Source organism: Convolutriloba macropyga, chromosome 10, assembly GCF_964194025.1.
Source record: "Convolutriloba macropyga chromosome 10, txConMacr16.3, whole genome shotgun sequence".
Classification (NCBI taxonomy): domain Eukaryota; kingdom Metazoa; phylum Xenacoelomorpha; order Acoela; family Convolutidae; genus Convolutriloba; species Convolutriloba macropyga.
The window spans coordinates 51,895,810-51,919,472 of NC_134477.1; the positions used below are offsets into that span (position 1 = coordinate 51,895,810).

The 23,663-nt window shown below is 35.6% G+C and overlaps 1 protein-coding gene across 3 annotated transcripts in view; it reads right to left on the bottom strand.

Moving 5' to 3' along the window:
• Positions 1-6,997: 6,997 nt before the first annotated feature.
• The window catches only part of LOC142348674 (uncharacterized), a 63,104-nt gene continuing 46,438 nt past the window's right edge, over positions 6,998-23,663 (bottom strand). For all 3 annotated transcript variants that reach the window (XM_075400107.1, XM_075400109.1, XM_075400110.1), the window contains one exon: positions 6,998-7,525. In XM_075400107.1, the coding sequence (XP_075256222.1) occupies positions 7,157-7,525 (369 nt within the window). In that variant the 3' untranslated portion in view covers positions 6,998-7,156. The remainder of the gene's footprint in view (positions 7,526-23,663) is intronic.

The window sequence follows — 23,663 nt, forward strand, 5'->3', positions numbered from 1 at the left end:
AATCTTCCCAAACATTGCTCAGAATCTTTATCCTGAAAACAAAACGCTTAAAGTAAAGCTCTAGACGCTGAGCGTTTTTTGTGGTATCACATAAATTAGCCCTAGGATTTCAAAATTTCAAAAGTTTCTGAACAAAAACAGTGTCTGGCTAGAATATAGTTCTCCAACTTGTTTTGGCACCAAAAATCTGGGAACCAAAGTTCAAAATATTTTAATCAGGCTTATTTGAAAATCATTTTATTGCATATATAAAAACATAAGGTAACTACTTTCGCGAAATAACCGGGATCTAGCTAGCATGAAAGTCTAGAAAAAAAAACATAAATATAGAGTTTTTCCCCTCGAATTTACTAATTTCCAGTCATAATAAAGGATTCCCAGCATGTGTTTTTAGCATCCCGGACTGTTGTCTCAGAGCATTTCAGCGCTCAAACAGCACATCTAAAGAGAAAAAACTTAATTCAGTTCTGAAACAATGCATCTCCAGAATATTTTAAGTTTCTTATGTATACAAGTTTTTCTCCCTTATGATTATAATGAGGTCGTAGAGTTCGCCCAGGCTAAATTTATCCTTTATAGTCTGAAAATTACTCATATCCCAAAATTAAGTCTAAGCAGAATAAAATCATACTTTTGTAGCTTACTACTGGTAAATACTAAAGTAGTTTACACTCCATTTGTAAAAAAGCTAGTCTGCAGGCAAATAACATAAATCACATTTAGCTTAGTGGTTATGACTTGCTACGCAAACTAAATTTTGGTACCATTTGAAATGGAACCATTTAATTTTCTTTTGAATTGAGACTACAAAACTCTGAACCAATCATGAAAGAGTTTTTGAAAAATTAAATTTTGATGTTTTGCAATAAAAAAACTGAAAGCGAATTGAAAAACAGTTATCTTGAAAATTGTTTACGAATGAATTGCAGCTGAAAGACCTCGTGGCATGAAAAAAGACAAGACAGGAAGTAGGAGATTGTACTTTAGAAAACGACAGAAATCGATTAAGCTAAATTGATACGCTGCGTTTCAAAATGCGGTGACCAACATTTTATCGGCCAATGTATTTCTATTGCCGAGAACGTTCAAATACCATTTAAATTTCAGTTCAGCAATTGAAAAAGGATGTTTATCTTGCAAGATCTTGCAAGATTGTGAATATAAGGTTGCGAGATCTTCTTGTTAGATCTTATGAGATTAAAATCCGTATCTTGCACGGTTGTTGCAGGATTAGTATCTGAATCGCGTCCGATGGAAGGAACCAAAAAAGGCGAAAAAGCCTTGGAATCACAAAAAAACTTCAAAGGAGCCAAATAACAGCACGATAAGTAAATCACTCGACGGGCATTATCCATCTAAGAATTTTTCATACAAATCTGTGTTTCTTTCACCATGATAGAGTATACAGTTATATTCAACAAAAGTATTGTGGACCTATTTTTGACGTTTTTCGGATCTATTTTTGAAGTTTCTCCGACCTTTTTTTTAACATCATCGGACCTATTTTTGACGGTTTTCGGACCTATATTTGACAAATTTTGGACCAATTTTTGACGTTTTTTGGATATCATTTTGACATTTTTCGGACCTATTTTCGACGTTTTTCTGACATATTTTAGCCCCTTTTTTGGACCTATTTTTTTAAAAGTTTTTCCGATCATTTTTGACGTTCTTCGGACCTATTTTTGACGATTTTCCGACATAATTTTTCCCTTTTTCGGATCTATTTTTGACGTTTTTCCGACATAATTTTTCCATTTTTCGGATCTATTTTTGACGATTTTCCGACATAATTTTTCCATTTTTCGGATCTATTTTTGACGATTTTCCGACATAATTTTTCCATTTTTCGGATCTATTTTTGACGTTTTTCCGACATAATTTTTCCATTTTTCGTATCTATTTTTGACGATTTTCCGACATAATTTTTCCATTTTTCGGATCTATTTTTGACGTTTTTCCGACAATTTTTGTCGTTTTTCGGAACTATTTTCATCGTTTTTCGCGATGAATTTTGACGTTTTTCTTACCTATTTTTGACGTTTTTCTGATCTATTTTTGAAGTTTCTCGGACCTAATTTTGACGCCATCGGATCTATTTTTTATGTTGTCCGACCCACTTTTGACGTTTTTTGGATCTACATTTGACAATTTATGGACCTATTTTTGACATTTTTGGGACCTAATTTTGACGTTCTTCGGACATTTTTTGAAGTTTTTGGACCTATTTTTGAAGTTTTTCGGACCTATTTTTGAAGTTTTTGGACCTATTTTTGAAGTTTTTCGGACCTGTTTTTGACGTTTTCCGGACCTACTTCTGATATTATTTCTGTGTCCCAGTGAAATTCCATCGATGGATTTTCTATAAACCAGTGAAAATCAGAGCTTTCCCATCGATAGAAATATTTGATCAGAGAATAATTTGTAATCAACCACCGATGAACCATCTATGGTCTTTATATGAAATTTTTTTGATCCATCGATAGGAGTCACTGAAAGTCGAACCTGGGCTCATCTGTATGGGTCCTATTTCTATTGTTATGTTATCCTATATTTCCGGAATTTGTTTATGTTTGTCTGCGTTTAAAGGTTCACTCATCGTTGCCAGCTCAATCGACATCAAACAAGCATTCGAGCACTTCTGCCTTTACCCAATCGCTCGGCAAATACGCTAATTGAAGTATTTAAATCTCTCGCTGAGCAAAATCCTACACCAAATGCACAACTAGTGTCAAAAAGAAACACAATTCGAAATCATACTGATTGATTATTTTCACTGTGTCCATAATGAAAATTTAGCTGTCATTGTTATTGTTGATAACAAAAATCAAAATGCAGGTCATTAATTGCTAAACAAAAAAATAAGCCAGGCTCTAAATGATTATGAATTTAAAAATCAAACAGCTGTGGTAACAAACTCAAAACATTGGAACAATCAGTAGAACCGAACCTAGAATTAAGTAGTAACCGTATTAACCGAAACTTACTTTAATTTCTGTCTGTCTGACCTCGAAAAAGTGGAAGAGAACATTACTTCTTCACTCGCGTAATTCTCTTTGCTAATTTCGAATCAATAAACAAAATTAAGAGAAATCGAGGAGAAAACTTTCAAAAATTTGTCGAGGAACATACTTTTTTTCAATAATTTCTAAGAAGTATTAAAGTCATGGGCTGCAACGTGTCGCGAAGCTCTGATCTTTTTCTAAGTAAAAATGACCAAATGTTTGTATATAACATTTAGTTAGTGCAAATTAGGACCCTATTTTTTCAAAAATTAAGACCAAACGTTTCTCCTTACTAGGAATGCGAAAAAGATGGAGCGCGTTTCAAAGCATATAAAGTTCTGCTTCGGGATACCATGATTATTGTCTTGGAATCAAGAAATGTAAGCTATAGTGTGTAAGAAGTTTAGCAAACTGATGAGCCAATTTCCTTGTATAAGTTTTCCGGACAAGTTAGCATCCAGAGCTAGTTTCGTTCTTTTTAAATGCTGTACATTTTATGCAAACACTATAAATTTTTCTCGTGTGAAATCACACAAAAATCATGTAGATACACAAAATTTTTCGGGTAAAAAGTGACACACGAGAAAAGTCTAATTTACGTGATTTTTTGTGTAAAGTCACAACGACTCTTTTGGGTTAGTCTTCACCAGTTTTCATGTCGAATCGAATGGTTTTTTAAATAATAACTTTGGTTCTAATCACCAAAAAAATCCAATTCAGCATGAAACCCTCATTGAAAGAACAGCCTGATGTTCTAAAAACAAAATGGGACGAGAAAAAGACCCACACAAGTTGGAATATTGAGCCTTAAACTCTTTAGTGCACTACACACTCCTTGAATACCTTACCTGTAAAAATTTTAAACCCTTTTTAATGGAGTAATTTTTTGGGTGTTTATCGGCCACCGACTTCCATTTGAAAAAAATTGTGTGTAGTCTTTTGAAATTACCAGAATCTCTTTCACACTAAACAAAGGACAGAAAACCGGTCAAGTCTGTTCAAGGTTGATTTATTCTCGGTTTCAACACTTAAACCCGACTAAGCGTTCATTATAAGTTTTTTTTCTTGTTGATTTGTTCACTTTTCAATATAACAACTTAAAAAACAGTTTTCAAAAAAGTTTTTCTTTTTTTCTCGCGTGAAATCACATGAGCCGCATTTTTCACAAGAAGAAATGCGTGATTTTTTTTATCTTACGAGAAAAAATTGTGTGATTTCACACGAGAGAGTTCTCTAATGAAGATCTATTTTTTGAAACTTCTTTCAAAAGCTCTTTAAAATTCTAAAATTAGCCTTCCACAAATACAAAAACACCCACTAACGATACGGTGCATCCAATAAAAATGTGTGACCAATGTAATAGTTTAAAATACTAAAACAGAGAAACAGAAAAAAAGAATTCAGCACTCCAAATAGTGGTCAAATTGATTCGAAGTTATTTATATTGAAGTTTGCATGCTCAAAGAAATATCTTTAGTTGCGACATTATTCAGCAAATCTTGGTCTTGTTAATAGATTTTTTATATATCTGGGAAATTCTTGGTATTTCTGGCCAGGTCCCAGTTGTAAGCAGTTCTAAGCTCTAGATGCCATAGGGACTTACGCTTCTAACATACCTTGAATTTAGAAACTCCACCGCTTACGTAGAAAACTGTCATTCGTAATCTCTGTTCTGAAAATTTATTTGAGAAAAATCACTCAAAAAACTTTCTCCGATGCAGTACGAAAAGAAAATAAATCTCAGTTATTTCAAATCGGGCTATTTCAAGCGGGTCTCTGTATTTTGGAGAGCTCAATGAAACTTTTCTAGAAATCATAATATTGTATAAAAATAAAAACAATCGATGAAACACTGCATAATATTGAATCAAATGTTGGAATAGCATTGCACATAATTCGCAGCAAAAAGAAGACCATAACAAATGATAATTTTCCTTCACTCTTATAACTGTTCCTTCGCAGCTCTCACTTGATCGCGACGACCTGCTCTGGTGAATATATATTTTTTCTATAATTGAACATTTTGTTTTAGGGGCAAGTTTTCTGGGATCTATTTTGTTTCCGCACCCCCAGTGTTTCTTATGACCTGCATTTAAATTTATATATTTTGATATGGCTTGGAACTATGTAAAAAAGTTTCTCGGAAACAAGTGAAGTAAAGTTTTGCAGATTTTAGTCGTCTCTTGATCACTGTCTCTGGTGGATATGACGGAGGTTCCCGTTAAATTTCCCTCAATGCCTTAACAGTCACTTGACTCCAACCCAGGATGAGTTGTGTGACCCAATCCAGCTCTAATTAGACCAGCTTGAGTCTCGCACATACACTAATTACAAAAAAGAACGGCAATTACCAAACTTAAAGTTTTGCGTCATCTTTGATGTTCATCAAGTAAACAAGTAAAATTGGAAACACTCATGTTATAAATTTCTCTGGGGCTTTACTTTTCTCTTTCTTTTTGGAAAAATTTTCCGTTTTCTCGGCTGAATTCTTTGCTTGATTCTGATCAGACGTTCCAGATTCTATAAGGAGTTCTGATGAGACCGTAAAGACTCTGGAAAAGGCTCTATCCAGACTATCCAGATCCTGCCACAAAATTATCCAGACACTAGACCACGCTTCGATCGGACTACCTAGATTCTGGGTGGGGCTCTGGTCAGACTTTCCAGACTACAGGTTGTCTTGTCCGGCTCTGTGGAAGGGTCGCGATGCCATTGTGCCTGTCCCTAGTCGGTCTAATCAGAGCTTTCCTGATCCTGGTTATAATAACAAAAAAAGAACTCGTTAATATCTTTAAGCTGAATAATTATCTGCCTTCCATTGTTGCTCCCGTTTATGATATAGTAAAAGAAAAACCACATAATAATAAAATGAAAGCCTGAAATATTTTTAAATGTTGATGAAAAATACAAATTTCTAACAGAAAAGATAACCCTGTCCATTAAGTTTCCTTCACCTATTTGTTGAGAACTATCAACGCTGATTCGCCTGGGATGACCTTTTTTAATTGACAAGAAAGGACACTTTGGATTTCTGTTCTTAATGTCCAATTTTTTTCAGGTAACAAAAATTTTTTTTGGGCAAATAATTTCATATATCGCGTGCTCTGTTACCTTTATAAATATTGACAACTAGAGCATGTTCAGGGCAAATAAACACGGAGCTAAAATGCTCAAAAACTGCCTGTCGTTTTACTTTGGCCTTTAAAAAAAATTCTGTTAAAATAATTGAAAATAAGATTGATAATTTTGAATGACTCTGATATGTCTTTGCGGCCCGTGAAGTCTGAAAAGGAATTATTATAACCTAATATGAGTTCAAACTCTCACGTACGGTTTCTAAAATGCCAGATCTCGGTAGGCCGCAGATTCTAAATTGACAGATTTTTCTATATAAAGTGCCAGGTTTTAAAAGTAGAAAAATTCGTGTTTCAAGCAGGGTTGAAACATACAGGAGCACGTTATAAAAAGCCGAAAGTTTGCAGTACCGGAAGTTACAATACCAGAAGTTCCGCCATACGTAGCCAGATGTTAACTTCTATTGACTTATGTCATTTTAAGAGAATCTCAGATGTTACTTTGAAATTCTGAATATATGCTCTGCTCAAATCTTACATTCTCTGCTGAGGGCGTGACCGGGGGGCACATAGGTCAACAAAATTTTTATAGATTAAGTCTAGCCCGCACCTAACTCTCAGCCGAATTCAGTACTGAATCAGAGTCTACTTCAAGTCACAATTTGCACTGGAATTGTCTTTATTCAGAGCTAATTCAGTGATTCATTTTGAATTACCTTCTGATTCAGAAGAATACAGAATAATTTCCCTGAATTTTGCTCTCATTCAGGGAAATTCAGAAATTCATGAAAGCTGGATTTTTCTCTGAAATTGTTCTGAATCAGTACTGATTGTCACTGATCTTTAGTTACGGGAGCTATGATCAATGTGGTCATCCCAGTTACGTTTTAGATTATTTCCGAAGTGAATTTAGATTGATTCAGTTTGGAAACACGAATTAATTGGGCAACCAGTGGCACGAAACCTGATAAAATGACATATATTATTATCTTCCTTTTCAAAATGTGCAAGTCGGCTCCTAAGCAATTTTTTTATAACATTTTTATCCAGTAAATATAATCTTCAAAATCGCTTAATTCAAAAATTCGGAATCTGGCAGACAACGTAATGAAGAGTGGTCCCATTGCACTCATAGTCGTCAATGCCCAAGAACTCTGGCTGTTTTCCAGGGCGACTTTGGGCTGTACATGTTTCATCCCGCTCGTCCAGAGCATTTCCAGGCTGTGATTCGTTGCGCCACAGTGAAGGATCAGCTATAAAATCGGAGCTGCGGGCCAGATGAAAACGAGAACTATCAAGCCGCACTTTCTTCTCTATTTCACCCAGGGTTCCATTGGCCGAAAGTGGTGCTGGTACAGATCGTATGTAACCAGTCCAGAAACCCGACTGGCTATCCGTTGGGAGTCCCTGTTCGATAGCCCATGTCAAAATTGCATCAAGTTTGTCCTAAAGCAGGAGAGATTATTTGACAGGTCTGTTGACCTGATTATCTACCTAATTACAAAGTTGCAAATGTCTTATCTATTCCCAGGTTGAGGTCCTCGCTCAAAATGATCTATGAAAATACCCATTCAGACTATTTTTGCTTATGAAAATACCCAGGCAGACCAAAAATGCCTATGATCCAGACTTTGCCTCGTTCAAAACTTTGGTGCGTTTATGTGCTCGTTCAAAAACGCTTATGAAAAGACTTGTACAGACAAAAATGCGATATGATACAGACTTTGGCTCGTTCCATTTATGAAAAGACTCAGAAAGACCGAAAAACTTTATGATCCAGACTTTGGATCGTTCAATTTCTGAAAAGACTGGAGCTAAGAAATACCGACAAAAATGGCGTACGAAATGTCGGTATTTGTCGGTTTTTGTCGGTTTCATCGGTTTTGCATGTATGAAGCGTTGGTTTTTGTCGGTATTGTAGAAATAATCCCAAGTTGAGGAGTCCGCTCAAATTCCGCTCAAAAAATGCAAGAGATGACCGGAATGAGCGGAAATTGACCGGAATGAGCGGAATCGATAAAAAATACTCCACACCCAGTATACTCCATACCCAGTTTGGATCGATTTGGACTACTCGTCAATCTAACGAAATAGACCTAATTTTGAAATTTAAATAATCGAAATATTTGAAAATTTCCGTATGAAAAGCTAACTTTATTCCTAGACAAGCTATAGCAAAAATTCTTTTTGTTTTACACTCTAGGTACCCGTGGTAGACTCCATACCCAGTTTAGTTCGAATTGGTCAATTCCTTGACCCGGTGAAAAAGACATTTTTTTAAATTTAGGTATTGGAAATATTGTTTTATAGTCATTTATCATTTATCTTTTATCATTTATAGTCATTTAGCGATTTCATATGCTTTGTTATGTTTTGAAGTAGAGTTTAAGTTTGGTTTTTTAACTAAAGCTCTACTCAAAATCTCCTATAGTTGTTTGTTTGTAACTCCGCCTTAGCCGGTCCCCAGCCCGGTTGAGAGAAGGAGGAGGGGAACACACCAAAAACATACTGGAAAATCTCAAAAAGTTGTTCGTTAGTCCAAACACAACCTACATTGAGGTTTTGGCCAGAGAAAGACATAAAGTCAAACTAATAGGAATCAGCAACAAAGCAATTCATATTCCTACTATTTATTTTTAAGAAAAGCAACATTTAGGCTCCGCTGGTCAGCCGGCAAAGGTCGGCATGGACGTTTGTTATTGTTTGGCATGTAAGTTGAGCCAATTGGACCTAATGAACTCAAATAAAACAGTCATATATAATATAATGCAGAAATGTCACTTTTCATAATGTTATCAAAGCTGTAAGTAGATAGAAAACATATTAAAAGCTGGCAGAGAAATTTCATTTGTCGGGAAAAAAAATTTCGACCCCAGTTTTATGCCCCTAGCTATGGGTTCACTTCAGGGCTAAGGCCGTTGTGCTATAGGAGCTTCCTAAAAAAGTTTGGAACCTTCATAAAAGTGCCACTTAACAGTTTTTGCGGTGACATATTTACACATATAAAAACAGTTAATATCACATCATAAATGTTACCATTGCAGTTTATACATGATGTTAACGTGTGACTGGTCTCCAAATACTACCTACATTGAGGTTGTGGCCAGAGCAAGACATATAGTCAAACTAATAGGAATCAGCAACTAAGCAAATCATATTCCTACCATTTATTTTTAAGAAAAGCAACAGCTAGGCTCCGCTGGCCGGCCGGTAAAGGTCGGCATGGACTTTTACTATTGTCGGGCATGTAAGTTGAGCCAATTGGAATTAATGAACTCAAATAAAACAGTCATATATAATATAATGCAAAAATGTCACCTTTCATAATGTTATCAGAGCTGTAAGTAGATAGAAAACCTATTAAAAGCTGGTAGAGAAATTTCAATTGTCGGGAAAAAAAATTTCGACCCCAGTTTTATGCCCCTAGCTATAAGTTCACTTCAGTACTAAGGTCGTTCTGCTATAGGAAGTCCCTAAAAATTGGAACCTTCATAAAAGTGCCACTTAACAATTTTTGCGGTGACATATTTACACATATAGAAACGTTTAATATCACATCATAAATGTTACCATTGCAGTATCTACATGATGTTAACGTGTGACTGGCCTCCAAATACTACTTAAATTGAGGTTGTGATCAGAGAAAGACATAGAGTCAAACTAATAGGAATCAGCCACAAAGCAATTCATGTTCCTTCTATTTATTTTTGAGAAAAGCAACGTTTAGGCTCCGCTGGCCAGTGGGTACAAGTCGGCATGGACTTTTACTATTGTCTGGCATGTAAGTTGAGCCAATTGGACCTAATGAACTCAAATAAAACAGTCATATATAATATAATGCAAAAATGTCACTTTTCATAATGTTATCAGAACTATAAGTAGATAGAAAACCTCTTAAAAGCTGGTAGAGAAATTTCAATTGTCGGGAAAAAAATTCAACCCCAGTTTTATGCCCCTAGCTATAAGTTAACTTCAGTGCTAAGGCCTTTTTGCTATAGGAAGTCCCTAAAAAATTGGAACCTTCATAAAAGTGCAACTTAACAATTTTTGCGGTGACATATTTACACATATAAAAACGTTTAATATCACATCATAAATGTTACCATCGCAGTATATACATGATGTTAACGTGTGAATGGTATCAAAATATTACCTACATTGAGGTTGTGGCCAGAGAAAGACATAGAGTCAAACTAATAGGAAACAGCAACACAGCAATTCATATTGCTACTATTTAATTTTAAGAAAAGCAACATTTAAGCTCCGCTGGCCAGCCGGTAAAGGTCGGCATGGACTTTTACTATTGTCTGGCATGTAAGTTGAGCCAATTGGACCTAACGAACTCAAATAAAACAGTCACATATAATATAATGCAAAAATGTCACTTTTCATAATGTCATCAGAACTATAAGTAGATAGAAAACCTTTTAAAAGCTGGTAGAGAAATTTCAATTGTCGGGAAAAAAAATTTCGACCCCAGTTTTATGCCCCTAGCTATAAATTCACTTCAATACTAAGGCCGTTCTGCTATAAGAGGTCCCTAAAAAGTTTGCAACCTTCATAAAAGTGCCACTTAACAATTTTTGCGGTGACATTATTTACACATTTAAAAACGTTTAATATCACATCAAAAATGTTGCCATTGCAGTATATACATGATGTTAACGTGTGACTGGCCTCCAAATACTACCTAAATTGAGGCTGTGGTCAGAGAAAGACATAGAGTCAAACTAATAGGAATCAGCAGCAAAGCAATTCATATTCCTACTATTTATTTTTAAGAAAAGCAACATTTAGGCTCCGCTGGCCAGCCGGTAAAAGTCGGCATGGACTTTTATTATTGTCTGGCATGTAAGTTGAGCCAATTGGACCTAGTGTACTCAAATAAAACAGTCGTATATAATACCATGCAAAAATGTCACCTTTCCTAATGTTATCAGAGCTGTAATTAGATAGAAAACCTCTTAAAAGCTGTTAGAGAAATTCCAATTGTCGAGAATAAAATTTTCGACCCCAGTTTTATGACCCTAGCTATAAGTTCACTTCAGGTCTAAGGCCGTTCTTCTATAGGAGGTCCCAAAAAAGTTTGGAACCTTCATAAAAGTGCCACTTAACAATTTCTGCGGTGACAATATTTACACATTTAAAAACGTTTAATATCACATCAAAGAGGTTACCATTGCAGAATATACATGCTCTTAACGTGTGACTGGCCTCCAAATACTAACTAGATTGAGGTTGTAGACAGAGAAAGACATAGAGTCAAACTAATAGGAAACAGCAACAAAGCAATTCATATTGCAACTATTTATTTTTAAGAAAAGCAACATTTAAGCTCCGCTGGCCAGCCGGTAACGGTCGGCATGGACTTTTACTATTGTCTGGCATGTAAGTTAAGCCAATTGGACCTAATGAACTCAAATAAAACAGTTATATATAACATAATGCAAAAATGTCACCTTTCATAATGTTATCAGAGCTGTAAGTAGATAGAAAACCTCTTAAAAGCTGGTAGAGAAATTCCAATTGTCGAGAAAAAAATTTCGACCTCAGTTTTATGACCCTAGCTATAAGATAATTTCAGTTCTAAGGCCGTTCTGCTATAGGAATTCCCTAAAAAAGTTTGGAACCTTCATAAACGTGCCACTTAACCATTTTTGCGGTGACATTATTTACACATTTAAAAACGTTTAATATCACATCAAAAATGTTACCATTGCAGTATATACATGATGTTAACATGTGTCTGGCCTCCAAATACTACCTACATTGAGGTTTTGGCCGGAGAAAGACATAGAGTCAAACTAATAGGAATCAGCAACAAAGCATTTCATATTCCTACTATTTATTTTTAAGAAAAGCAAAATTTAGGCTCCGCTGGCCAGCCGGTAAAAGTCGGCATGGACTTTTATTATTGTCTGGCATGTAAGTTGAGCCAATTGGACCTAATGAACTCAAATAAAACAGTCATATTTAATATAATACAAAAATGTCACCTTTCCTAATGTTATCAGAGCTGTAATTAGATAGAAAACCTCTTAAAAGCTGTTAGAGAAATTCCAATTGTCGAGAATAAAATTTTCGACCCCAGTTTTATGACCCTAGCTATAAGTTCACTTCAGTTCTAAGGCCGATCTTCTATAGGAGGTCCCAAAAAAGTTTGGAACCATCATAAAAGTGCCACTTAACAATTTTTGCGGTGACATTATTTACACATTTAAAAACGTTTAATATCACATCAAAGAGGTTACCATTGCAGTATAAACATGCTCTTAACGTGTGACTGGCCTCCAAATACTAACTAGATTGAGGTTGTGGCCAGAGAAAGACATAGAGTCAAACTAATAGGAAACAGCAACAAAGCAATTCATATTGCAACTATTTATTTTTAAGAAAAGCAACATTTAAGCTCCGCTGGCCAGCCGGTAACGGTCGGCATGGACTTTTACTATTGTCTGGCATGTAATTTAAGCCAATTGGACCTAATGAACTCAAATAAAATAGTTATATATAACATAATGCAAAAATGTCACCTTTCATAATGTTATCAGAGCTGTAAGTAGATAGAAAACCTCTTAAAAGCTGTTATAGAAATTCCAATTTTCGAGAAAAAAATTTCGACCTCAGTTTTATGACCCTAGCTATAAGATAATTTCAGTTCTAAGGCCGTTCTGCTATAGGGATTCCCTAAAAAAGTTTGGAACCTTCATAAAAGTGCCACTTAACCATTTTTGCGGTGACATTATTTACACATTTAAAAAAGTTTAATATCACATCAAAATGTTACCCTTGCAGTATATACAGAAGGTTAATGTGTGGCTGGCATCCAAATACTACCTACATTGACGTTATGGCCAGAGAAAGACATAGAGTCAAACTAATAGGAAACAGCAACAAAGCAATTCATATTGCAACTATTTATTTTTAAGAAAAGCAACATTTAAGCTCCGCTGGCCAGCCGGTAAAGGTCGGCATGGACTTTTACTATTGTCTGGCATGTAAGTTGAGCCAATTGGACCTAATGAACTCAAATAAAACAGTCACATATAATATAATGCAAAAATGTCAATTTTCATAATGTCATCAGAACTATAAGTAGATAGAAAACCTCTTAAAAGCTGGAAGAGAAATTTCAATTGTCGGGAAAAAAAATTTCGACCCCAGTTTTATGCCCCTAGCTATAAGTTCACTTCAGTACTAAGGCCGTTCTGCTATAAGAAGTCCCTAAAAAAGTTTGCAACCTTCATAAAAGTGCCACTTAACAATTTTTGCGGTGACATTATTTACACATTTAAAAACGTTTAATATCACATCAAAAATGTTGCCATTGCAGTATATACATGATGTTAACGTGTGACTGGCCTCCAAATACTACCTAAATTGAGGTTGTGGTCAGAGAAAGACATAGAGTCAAACTAATAGGAATCAGCAACAAAGCAATTCATATTCCTACTATTTATTTTTAAGAAAAGCAACATTTAGGCTCCGCTGGCCAGCCGGTAAAAGTCGGCATGGACTTTTATTATTGTCTGGCATGTAATTTGAGCCAATTGGACCTAGTGTACTCAAATAAAACAGTCGTATATAATATCATGCAAAAATGTCACCTTTCCTAATGTTATCAGAGCTGTAATTAGATAGAAAACCTCTTAAAAGCTGTTAGAGAAATTCCAATTGTCAAGAATAAAATTTTCGACCCCAGTTTTATGACCCTAGCTATAAGTTCACTTCAGTTCTAAGGCCGTTCTTCTATAGGAGGTCCCAAAAAAGTTTGGAACCTTCATAAAAGTGCCACTTAACAATTTTTGCGGTGACATTATTTACACATTTAAAAACGTTTAATATCACATCAAAGAGGTTACCATTGCAGTATATACATGCTCTTAACGTGTGACTGGCCTCCAAATACTAACTAGATTGAGGTTGTGGCCAGAGAAAGACATAGAGTCAAACTAATAGGAAACAGCAACAAAGCAATTCATATTGCAACTATTTATTTTTAAGAAAAGCAACATTTAAGCTCCGCTGGCCAGCCGGTAACGGTCGGCATGGACTTTTACTATTGTCTGGCATGTAAGTTAAGCCAATTGGACCTAATGAACTCAAATAAAACAGTTATATATAACATAATGCAAAAATGTCACCTTTCATAATGTTATCAGAGCTGTAAGTAGATAGAAAACCTCTTAAAAGCTGGTAGAGAAATTCCAATTGTCGAGAAAAAAATTTCGACCTCAGTTTTATGACCCTAGCTATAAGTTCACTTCAGGTCTAAGGCCGTTCTTCTATAGGAGGTCCCAAAAAAGTTTGGAACCTTCATAAAAGTGCCACTTAACAATTTCTGCGGTGACATTATTTACACATTTAAAAACGTTTAATATCACATCAAAAATGTTACCTATGCAGTATATACATGATGTTAACAAGTGTCTGGCCTCCAAAAACTACCTACATTGAGGTTTTGGCCGGAGAAAGACATAGAGTCAAACTAATAGGAATCAGCAACAAAGCATTTCATATTCCTACTATTTATTTTCAAGAAAAGCAACATTTAGGCTCCGCTGGCCAGCCAGTAAAAGTCGGCATGGACTTTTATTATTGTCTGGCATGTAAGTTGAGCCAATTGGACCTAATGAACTCAAATAAAACAGTCATATTTAATATAATACAAAAATGTCACCTGTCATAATGTTATCAGAGCTGTAAGTAGATAGAAAACCTCTTAAAAGCTGGTAGAGAAATTTCAATTGTCGGGAAAAAAAATTTCGACCCCAGTTTTATGCCGCTAGCTATAAGTTCAGTTCAGTTCTAGGGCTTTTTTGCTATAGGAGGTCCCTAAAAATGTTTGGAACCTCCATAAAAGTGCCACTTAACAGTTTTTGCGGTGACATTATTTACACATTTAAAAAAGTTTAATATCACATCAAAATGTTACCCTTGCAGTATATACAGAAGGTTAATGTGTGGCTGGCATCCAAATACTACCTACATTGACGTTTTGGCCAGAGAAAGATATAGAGTCAAACTATTAGGAATCAGCAACAAAGCAATTAATATTCCTACAATTTATTTTTAAGAAAAGCAACATTTAGGCTCCGCTGGCCAGCCGGTAAAAGTCGGCATGGACTTTTAATATTGTCTGGCATGTAAGTGGAGCCAATTGGACCTAATGAAGACAAATGAAACAGTCATATTTAATATAATGCAAAAATGTCACCTCTCATAATGTTATCAGAGCTGTAAGTAGATAGAAAACCTCTTAAAAGCTGGTAGAGAAATTTCAATTGTCGGGAAAAAAATTTTCGACCCCAGTTTTATGCCCCTAGCTATAAGTTCACTTCAGTGCTAGGGCTGTTCTGCTATAGGAGGTCCCTAAAAAAGTTTGGAACCTCCATAAAAGTGCCACTTAACAATTTTTGCGGTGACCTTATTTACACATTTAAAAACGTTTAATATCAAATCAAAATGTTACCCTTGCAGTATATACATGATGTTAACGTGTGGCTGGTATCTAAATACTACCTACATTGACGTTATGGCCAGAGAAAGACATAGAGTCAAACTAATAGGAATCAGCAACAAAGCAATTCATATTCCTATTATTTATTTTAAAGAAAAGCATTATTGAGGCTCCGCTGGCCAGCCGGTAAAGGTCGGCATGGACTTTTATTACTGTCTGGCATGTAAGTTGAGCCAATTGGACCAAATGAACCCAAATAAAACAGTCATATATTATATAATGCAAAAATGTCACCTTTCATAATGTTATCAGAGCTGTAAGTAGATAGAAAACCTCTTAAGAGCTGGTAGAGAAATTTCAATTGTCGGGAAAAAAATTTTCGACCACAGTTTTATGCCCCTAGCTGTACGTTTAGTTGAGAGCTAGGGCTGTTCTGCTATAGGAGGTCCCTAAAAAGTTTGGAACCTCCATAAAAGTGCCACTTAACAGTTTTTGCGGTGACATTATTTACACATTTAAAAACGTTTAATATCAAATCAAAATGTTACCCTTGCAGTATATACATGATGTTAACGAGTGGCTGGCATCCAAATACTACCTACATTGACGTTATGGCCAGAGAAAGACATAGAGTCAAACTAATAGGAATCAGCAACAAAGCAATTCATATTCCTATTATTTATTTTAAAGAAAAGCATTATTGAGGCTCCGCTGGCCAGCCGGTAAAGGTCGGCATGGACTTTTATTACTGTCTGGCATGTAAGTTGAGCCAATTGGACCAAATGAACTCAAATAAAACAGTCATATATTATATAATGCAAAAATGTCACCTTTCATAATGTTATCAGAGCTGTAAGTAGATAGAAAACCTCTTGAAAGCTGGTAGAGAAATTTCAATTGTCGGGAAAAAAATTTTCGACCCCAGTTTTATGCCCCTAGCTATACGTTTACTTCAGTGCTAGGGCTGTTCTGCTATAGGAGGTCCCTAAAAAGTTTGGAACCTCCATAAAAGTGCCACTTAACAATTTTTGCGGTGACATTATTTACACATTTAAAAACGTTTAATATCAAATCAAAAAGTTACCCTTGCAGTATATACATGATGTTAACGTGTGGCTGGCATCCAAATACTACCTACATTGACGTTATGGCCAGAGAAAGACATAGAGTCAAACTAATAGGAATCAGCAACAAAGCAATTCATATTCCTATTATTTATTTTAAAGAAAAGCATTATTGAGGCTCCGCTGGCCAGCCGGTAAAGGTCGGCATGGACTTTTATTACTGTCTGGCATGTAAGTTGAGCCAATTGGACCAAATGAACTCAAATAAAACAGTCATATATTATATAATGCAAAAATGTCACCTTTCATAATGTTATCAGAGCTGTAAGTAGATAGAAAACCTCTTGAAAGCTGGTAGAGAAATTTCAATTGTCGGGAAAAAAATTTTCGACCCCAGTTTTATGCCCCTAGCTATACGTTTACTTCAGTGCTAGGGCTGTTCTGCTATAGGAGGTCCCTAAAAAGTTTGGAACCTCCATAAAAGTGCCACTTAACAATTTTTGCGGTGACATTATTTACACATTTAAAAACGTTTAATATCAAATCAAAAAGTTACCCTTGCAGTATATACATGATGTTAACGTGTGGCTGGCATCCAAATACTACCTACATTGACGTTATGGCCAGAGAAAGACATAGAGTCAAACTAATAGGAATCAGCAACAAAGCAATTCATATTCCTATTATTTATTTTAAAGAAAAGCATTATTGAGTCTCCGCTGGCCAGCCGGTAAAGGTCGGCATGGACTTTTATTACTGTCTGGCATGTAAGTTGAGCCAATTGGACCAAATGAACTCAAATAAAACAGTCATATATTATATAATGCAAAAATGTCACCTTTCATAATGTTATCAGAGCTGTAAGTAGATAGAAAACCTATTAAAAGCTGGTAGAGAAATTTCAATTGTAGGGAAAAAAATTTTCGACCCCAGTTTTATGCGCCTAGCTATAAGTTACTTTCAGTACTAAGGCCCTTCTGCTATAGGAGGTCCCTAAAAAGTTTGAAATCTTCATAAAAGTGCCACTTAACATTTTTTGCGGCGCCATTATTTAAACATTTAAAAACGTTTAATATCATATCAAAAATTTTACCATTGCAGTATATACATGATGTTAACGTGTGACTGGCCTCCAAATACTATCTTTATTGAGGTTTTGGCCAGAGAAAGACATAGAGTCAAACTTATAGGAATCAGCAAGAAAGCAATTCATATTCCTACTATTTACTTTTAAGAAAGCAACATTTAGGCTCCGCTGGCCAGCCGGTAAAGGTCGGCATGGACTTTTATTATTGCCTGGCATGTAAGTTGAGTCAATTGGACCTAACGAACTCTAATAAAAGAGTCATATATAATATAATGCAAAAATGTCACCTTTCATAATGTTATCAGAGCTGTAAGTAGATAGAAAACCTCTTAAAAGCTGGTAGAGAAATTTCAATTTTAGGGAAAAAATTTTCGACCCATGTTTTATGCGCCTAGCTATAAGTTCCTTTCAACACCAAGGCCCTTTTGCCATAGGAGGTCCCTAAACAGTTTGCAACCTTCATAAAATTGCCACATAACAATTTTTGCGGCGCTATTATTTACACATTTAAAAACGTTTAATATCACATCAAAAAAGTTACCACTGCAGTATATACATAATGTTAACGCGTAAATGGCCTCCAAATACTACTTATATTGAGGTTTTGGCCAGAGAAAGACATAGAGTCAAACTAATAGGAATCAGCAACAAAGCAATTCATATTCCTACTATTTATTTTTAAGAAAAGCAAACTTTAGGCTCCGCTGGCCAGCCGGTAAAGGTCGGCATGGACTTTTATTACTGTCTGGCATGTAAGTTGAGCCAATTGGACCAAATGAGCTCGAATAAAACAGTCATATATTATATAATGCAAAAATGTCACCTTTCATAATGTTATCAGAGCTGTAAGTAGATAGAAAACCTATTAAAAGCTGGTAGAGAAATTTCAATTGTAGGGAAAAAATTTTCGACCCCAGTTTTATGCGCCTAGCTATAAGTTCCTTTCAGTACTAAGGCCCTTCTGCTATAGGAGGTCCCTAAAAAGTTTGCAGCCTTCATAAAATTGCCACATAACAATTTTTGGGGCGCTATTATTTACACATTTAAAAACGTTTAATATCACATCAAAAATGTTACCACTGCAGTATATACATAATGTTAACGTGTGAATGGCCTCCAAATGCTACTTATATTGAGGTTTTGGCCAGAGAAAGACATAGAGTCGAACTAATAGGAATCAGCAAGAAAGCAATTCATATTCCTACTATTTATTTTTAAGAAAAGCAACATTTAGGCTCCGCTGGCCAGCCGGTAAAGATCGGCATGGACTTTTATTAATGTCTGGCATGTAAGTTGAGCCAATTTGACCTAACGAACTCAAATAAAACAGTCATATATTATATAATGCAAAAATGTCACCTTTCATAGTGTTATCAGAGCTGTAAGTAGATAGAAAACCTCTTAAAAGCTGGTAGAGAAATTTCAATTGTAGGAAGAAAAACTTCGACCCCAGTTTTATGCGCCTAGCTATAAGTTCCTTTCAGCCTTAAGGCCCTTTTGCCATAGGAGGTCCCTAAAAAGTTTGCAGCCTTCATAAAATTGCCACATAACAATTTTTGCGGCGCTATTATTTACACATTTAAAAACGTTTAATATAAAATCAAAAATGTTACCACTGCAGTATATACATAATGTTAACGTGTGAATGGCCTCCAAATACTACCTATATTGAGGTTTTGGCCAGAGAAAGACATAGAGTCGAATTAATAGGAATCAGCAACAAAGCAATTCATATTCCTACTATTTGTTTTTAAGAAAAGCAACATTTAGGCTCCGCTGGCCAGCCGGTAAAGGTCGGCATGGACTTTTATTATTGTCTGGCATGTAAGATGAGCCCATTGGACTTAATGAACTCAAATAAATCAGTCATATATAATATAATGCAAAAATGTCTCCTTTCATATTGTTATCAGAGCTGTAAGTAGATAGAAAACCTCTTAACAGGTGGTAGAGAAATGTCAGTTGTCGGGAAAATACTTATCGAACCCAGTTTAACGCTCCTAGCTACAAGTTCACATCAGTTCTAAGGCCATTCCGCTATAGGAGGTCCCTTAAAAAGTTTGGAACTTTCATAAGGGTGCCTCTTAACAATTTTTGCGGCGCCATGTTTTACACATTTAAAAACGTTTAATATCACATCAAAAATGTTACCATTGCAGTATATACATGATGTTAATGTGTGGCTGGCCTCCAAATACTACCTGCATTGAGGTGTAGGCCAGGGAAAGACATAGAGTCAAACTAATAGGAATCAACAACAAAGCAATTCATATTCCTACTCTTTATGTTTAAGAAAAGCATATCGGTACAGCTGCAAAATTAAAATGCAAAAAAGATTTTGTATAATAACCATTCCAAGAGGTGACCATGTTATTATGAAGGCACGAAGTGTATAATTGTTTGGTTTTCAAACGTTTTCGACGCATTTTTTAAGATAATTTCTACTAAAAACTGAGTTTTTTGGAAAAAATATGACCATGTCCAATGATGTTTATTCTAGTTATTCATCAACTACTGATTTAAATTGGCTCAAAACAGTCTGAATAGCTTGATATTTAGTGCATCTTTATTGCAGAAAAATATTTTTATGGTAAATATTGAGTAGATTGTAACAATTTGGCTTGAAACCGGAAGAAAATTTAACCTTACATATTACCTCATTAAACAGATTTATTGATATCTTCACGATTACCGTATCAATTGCTATGTTAGTAGGCTTGTTATCTTGCTCAATTCATGTACTTTGTGGTAATAATTAGATACCAAACTTAAACAAAAAGTTTTGTGTTCAAAAACGCAAACATTCGGACTTTTTTACTGCTTTTTCTGTGCATTTCGGTACAACCTGCAAAAACGATTGTTTTGGAGTTATAGAAACTGAAATTTCGTATGACAAAACTTTCTGAATGTCAGCCATGATATGCTCAAAGCAAGAAGTCTGTCATTTTTTGGTCAACCAGCCGTTTGAGACATGCATTTTGATATAATTTCAACTGAGATGGGATAATTTTAAAAAAAAATTTACTACGTTTAAAGTTGTTTTCATTATTTTTCTCAATAACTACAGAACCAAATTTGCTCAACGTAAGCGCAATCGCTTGGTATTAAGCACCTTGTTACTGCTGATAAATGTTCTCATGACAATTGGACAGTGGTTTGTAGTATTTTGGGGGTAAACTAGAGAATTACTCCAAAACCTCGAAATTCATGATGGTCGAAATTTCGGTGTTGTAAAACAGCTGTACTGGATGTTTTTAATGGTTAATTAAGTTACAATAACATGTCTTGAATGCACCCATATCATTTTTCAGTGCGTTCCCCGGCAGGAAAACACCAAATTTCGTCTCTGTAGCTCTGTAACTGCCCAAATTGAGGTGTTTGGTACCAAAGGTGCCTTTTGAAATTTTTCGGGCAAGAAAGGTCCAAAAATTATGTTCTACAGCTTATTTTACTCCTTGTTATATGTAGAAACTAGATATTAGGTGCTCCATATAGGTTTTTAGTAGTCTTGGTTGTGAATTTTGCCTCTGCATGTGGTGCAACCCCCCTTGATGTCTTGGGGGTACCAAACGTGCATTTTGACATTTTTCGGGCAAGAATGGTCAAAAAATGATGTTCTATAGCTTATTTTACTCCTTTTTATACGTAGAAACTAGATATTAGGTGCTCCATATAGGTTTTTAGTGGTCTTGGTGGTGAATTTAGCCTCTGCAGGTGGTGCAAACCCCCTTGAGGTCTTGGGGGGTACCAAACGTGCATTTTGAAATTTTTCGTGCATGGATGGTCCAAAAGTGATGTACTATGGCTTGTTTTACTCCTTGTTATATGTAAAAACTAATAACTAGGTGCTGCATATAGGTTTTCAGCGGTCTTGGTGGTGCATTTTGCCTCTGCAGTTTGTGCACCCCCGCTTGAGGTCTTTGGGGGTACCAAACGTGCATTTTGAAATTTTTCGTGCATGGATGGTCCAAAACTGATGTAATATGGCTTGTTTTACTCCTTGTTATATGTAAAAACTAGATATTAGGTGCTCCATATAGGTTTTTAGTAGTCTTGGTTGTGAATTTTGCCTCTGCATGTGGTGCAACCCCCCTTGATGTCTTGGGGGTACCAAACGTGCATTTTGACATTTTTCGGGCAAGAATGGTCAAAAAATGATGTTCTATAGCTTATTTTACTCCTTTTTATACGTAGAAACTAGATATTAGGTGCTCCATATAGGTTTTTAGTGGTCTTGGTGGTGAATTTAGCCTCTGCAGGTGGTGCAAACCCCCTTGAGGTCTTGGGGGGTACCAAACGTGCATTTTGAAATTTTTCGTGCATGGATGGTCCAAAAGTGATGTACTATGGCTTGTTTTACTCCTTGTTATATGTAGAAACTAATAACTAGGTGCTGCATATAGGTTTTCAGCGGTCTTGGTGGTGCATTTTGCCTCTGCAGTTTGTGCACCCCCGCTTGAGGTCTTTGGGGGTACCAAACGTGCATTTTGAAATTTTTCGTGCATGGATGGTCCAAAACTGATGTAATATGGCTTGTTTTACTCCTTGTTATATGTAGAAACGAATAATTAGGTGCTGCATATGGGTTTTCAGCGGTCTTGGTGGTGCATTTTGCCTCTGCAGGTGGTGCACCCCCCCTTGAGGTCTGGGGGGTACCAAACGTGCATTTTGAATTTTTTCGTGCATGGATGGTCCAAAAGTGATGTACTATAGCTTGTTTTACTACTTGTTTTATGTAGAAACTATTAACTAGGTGCTGCATATAGGTTTCGATTGGTTAGTATTTTAGAAGTTATTAACGATTTTCGATCTCGAACCACCGAAAATGACCACATGCTCACTGCTCGATCTGAGTTTTCTGTAATCAGAGTGTTTATGTTGATAACCGGTTAAAATGAGTTGCGATATCATTGCACAAAACTTTTAAGACTATGTTGAATGCTTTTGATGCACGCTTCGGGAAACTATAATCGAACTAGCGTTTGGTGCCAATTGAAAACAGGGCATAGCGACTGAATGCTCGGTTACTTTTCATCGGTTCAAGGAGTTGTCCAAATCGAACCAAACTTGGTATGTAGTATCGCCTGTGTAGATAGAGCATAGGAAAAAACGAATTTTTGGTATAGCTTACCTAGGACAAAAGTTAGTTTTTCATCAAGTTAGTAAATTTGCGTATTTCTCGAATAACGAATTTTAAAAATAGGTCTTTTTCATCGGGTCAACGAGTTGTTCAAATCAAATTAAACTTGGTATGGAGAATCCCCAGGGTAGGTAGACTCTGAGACAAAAAGAATTTTTGGTAAAGCTCGCCTAGGAAGCAAGTCAGTTTTTCGTACGGAAATTTTGACTTATTCGCTTATTCTATTTTCAAAAATAAAGAAATTTCATCGGGTCAAGGAGTTGTTCAAATCAAACCAAACTCGGTATGGAGAATCCCATAGGTACCTAGAGTGTAAAACAAAAAGAATTTTTGCTTTAGCTTGCCTAGGAAAAGGTTAGTTTTTCATACAGAAATTTTGACTTATTCGCTTATTCTATTCTCAAAAATATAGAAATTTCATCGGGTCAAGGAGTTGTTCAAATCAAACCAAACTCGGTATGGAGAATCCCATAGGTACCTAGAGTGTAAAACGAAAAGAATTTTTGCTTTAGCTTGCCTAGGAAAAAAGATAGTTTTCCATACGGAAAGTTGCAATTATTTCGTTTAAATTGCAATTATTGAATTTTAAAAATAGGTCTATTTCGTCGGGTCAAGGAGTTGTGCAAATGGAACCAAACTTGGCATGGAGTATCCCCTGTACATATAGAGTCTGAAACAAAAAGATTTTTTGCTATAGCTTGCCTAGGAAAAAAGTTAGTTTTTCATACAGAAATTTTGACTTATTCGCTTATTCTATTCTCAAAAATATAGAAATTTCATCGGGTCAAGGAGTTGTTCAAATCAAACCAAACTCGGTATGGAGAATCCCATAG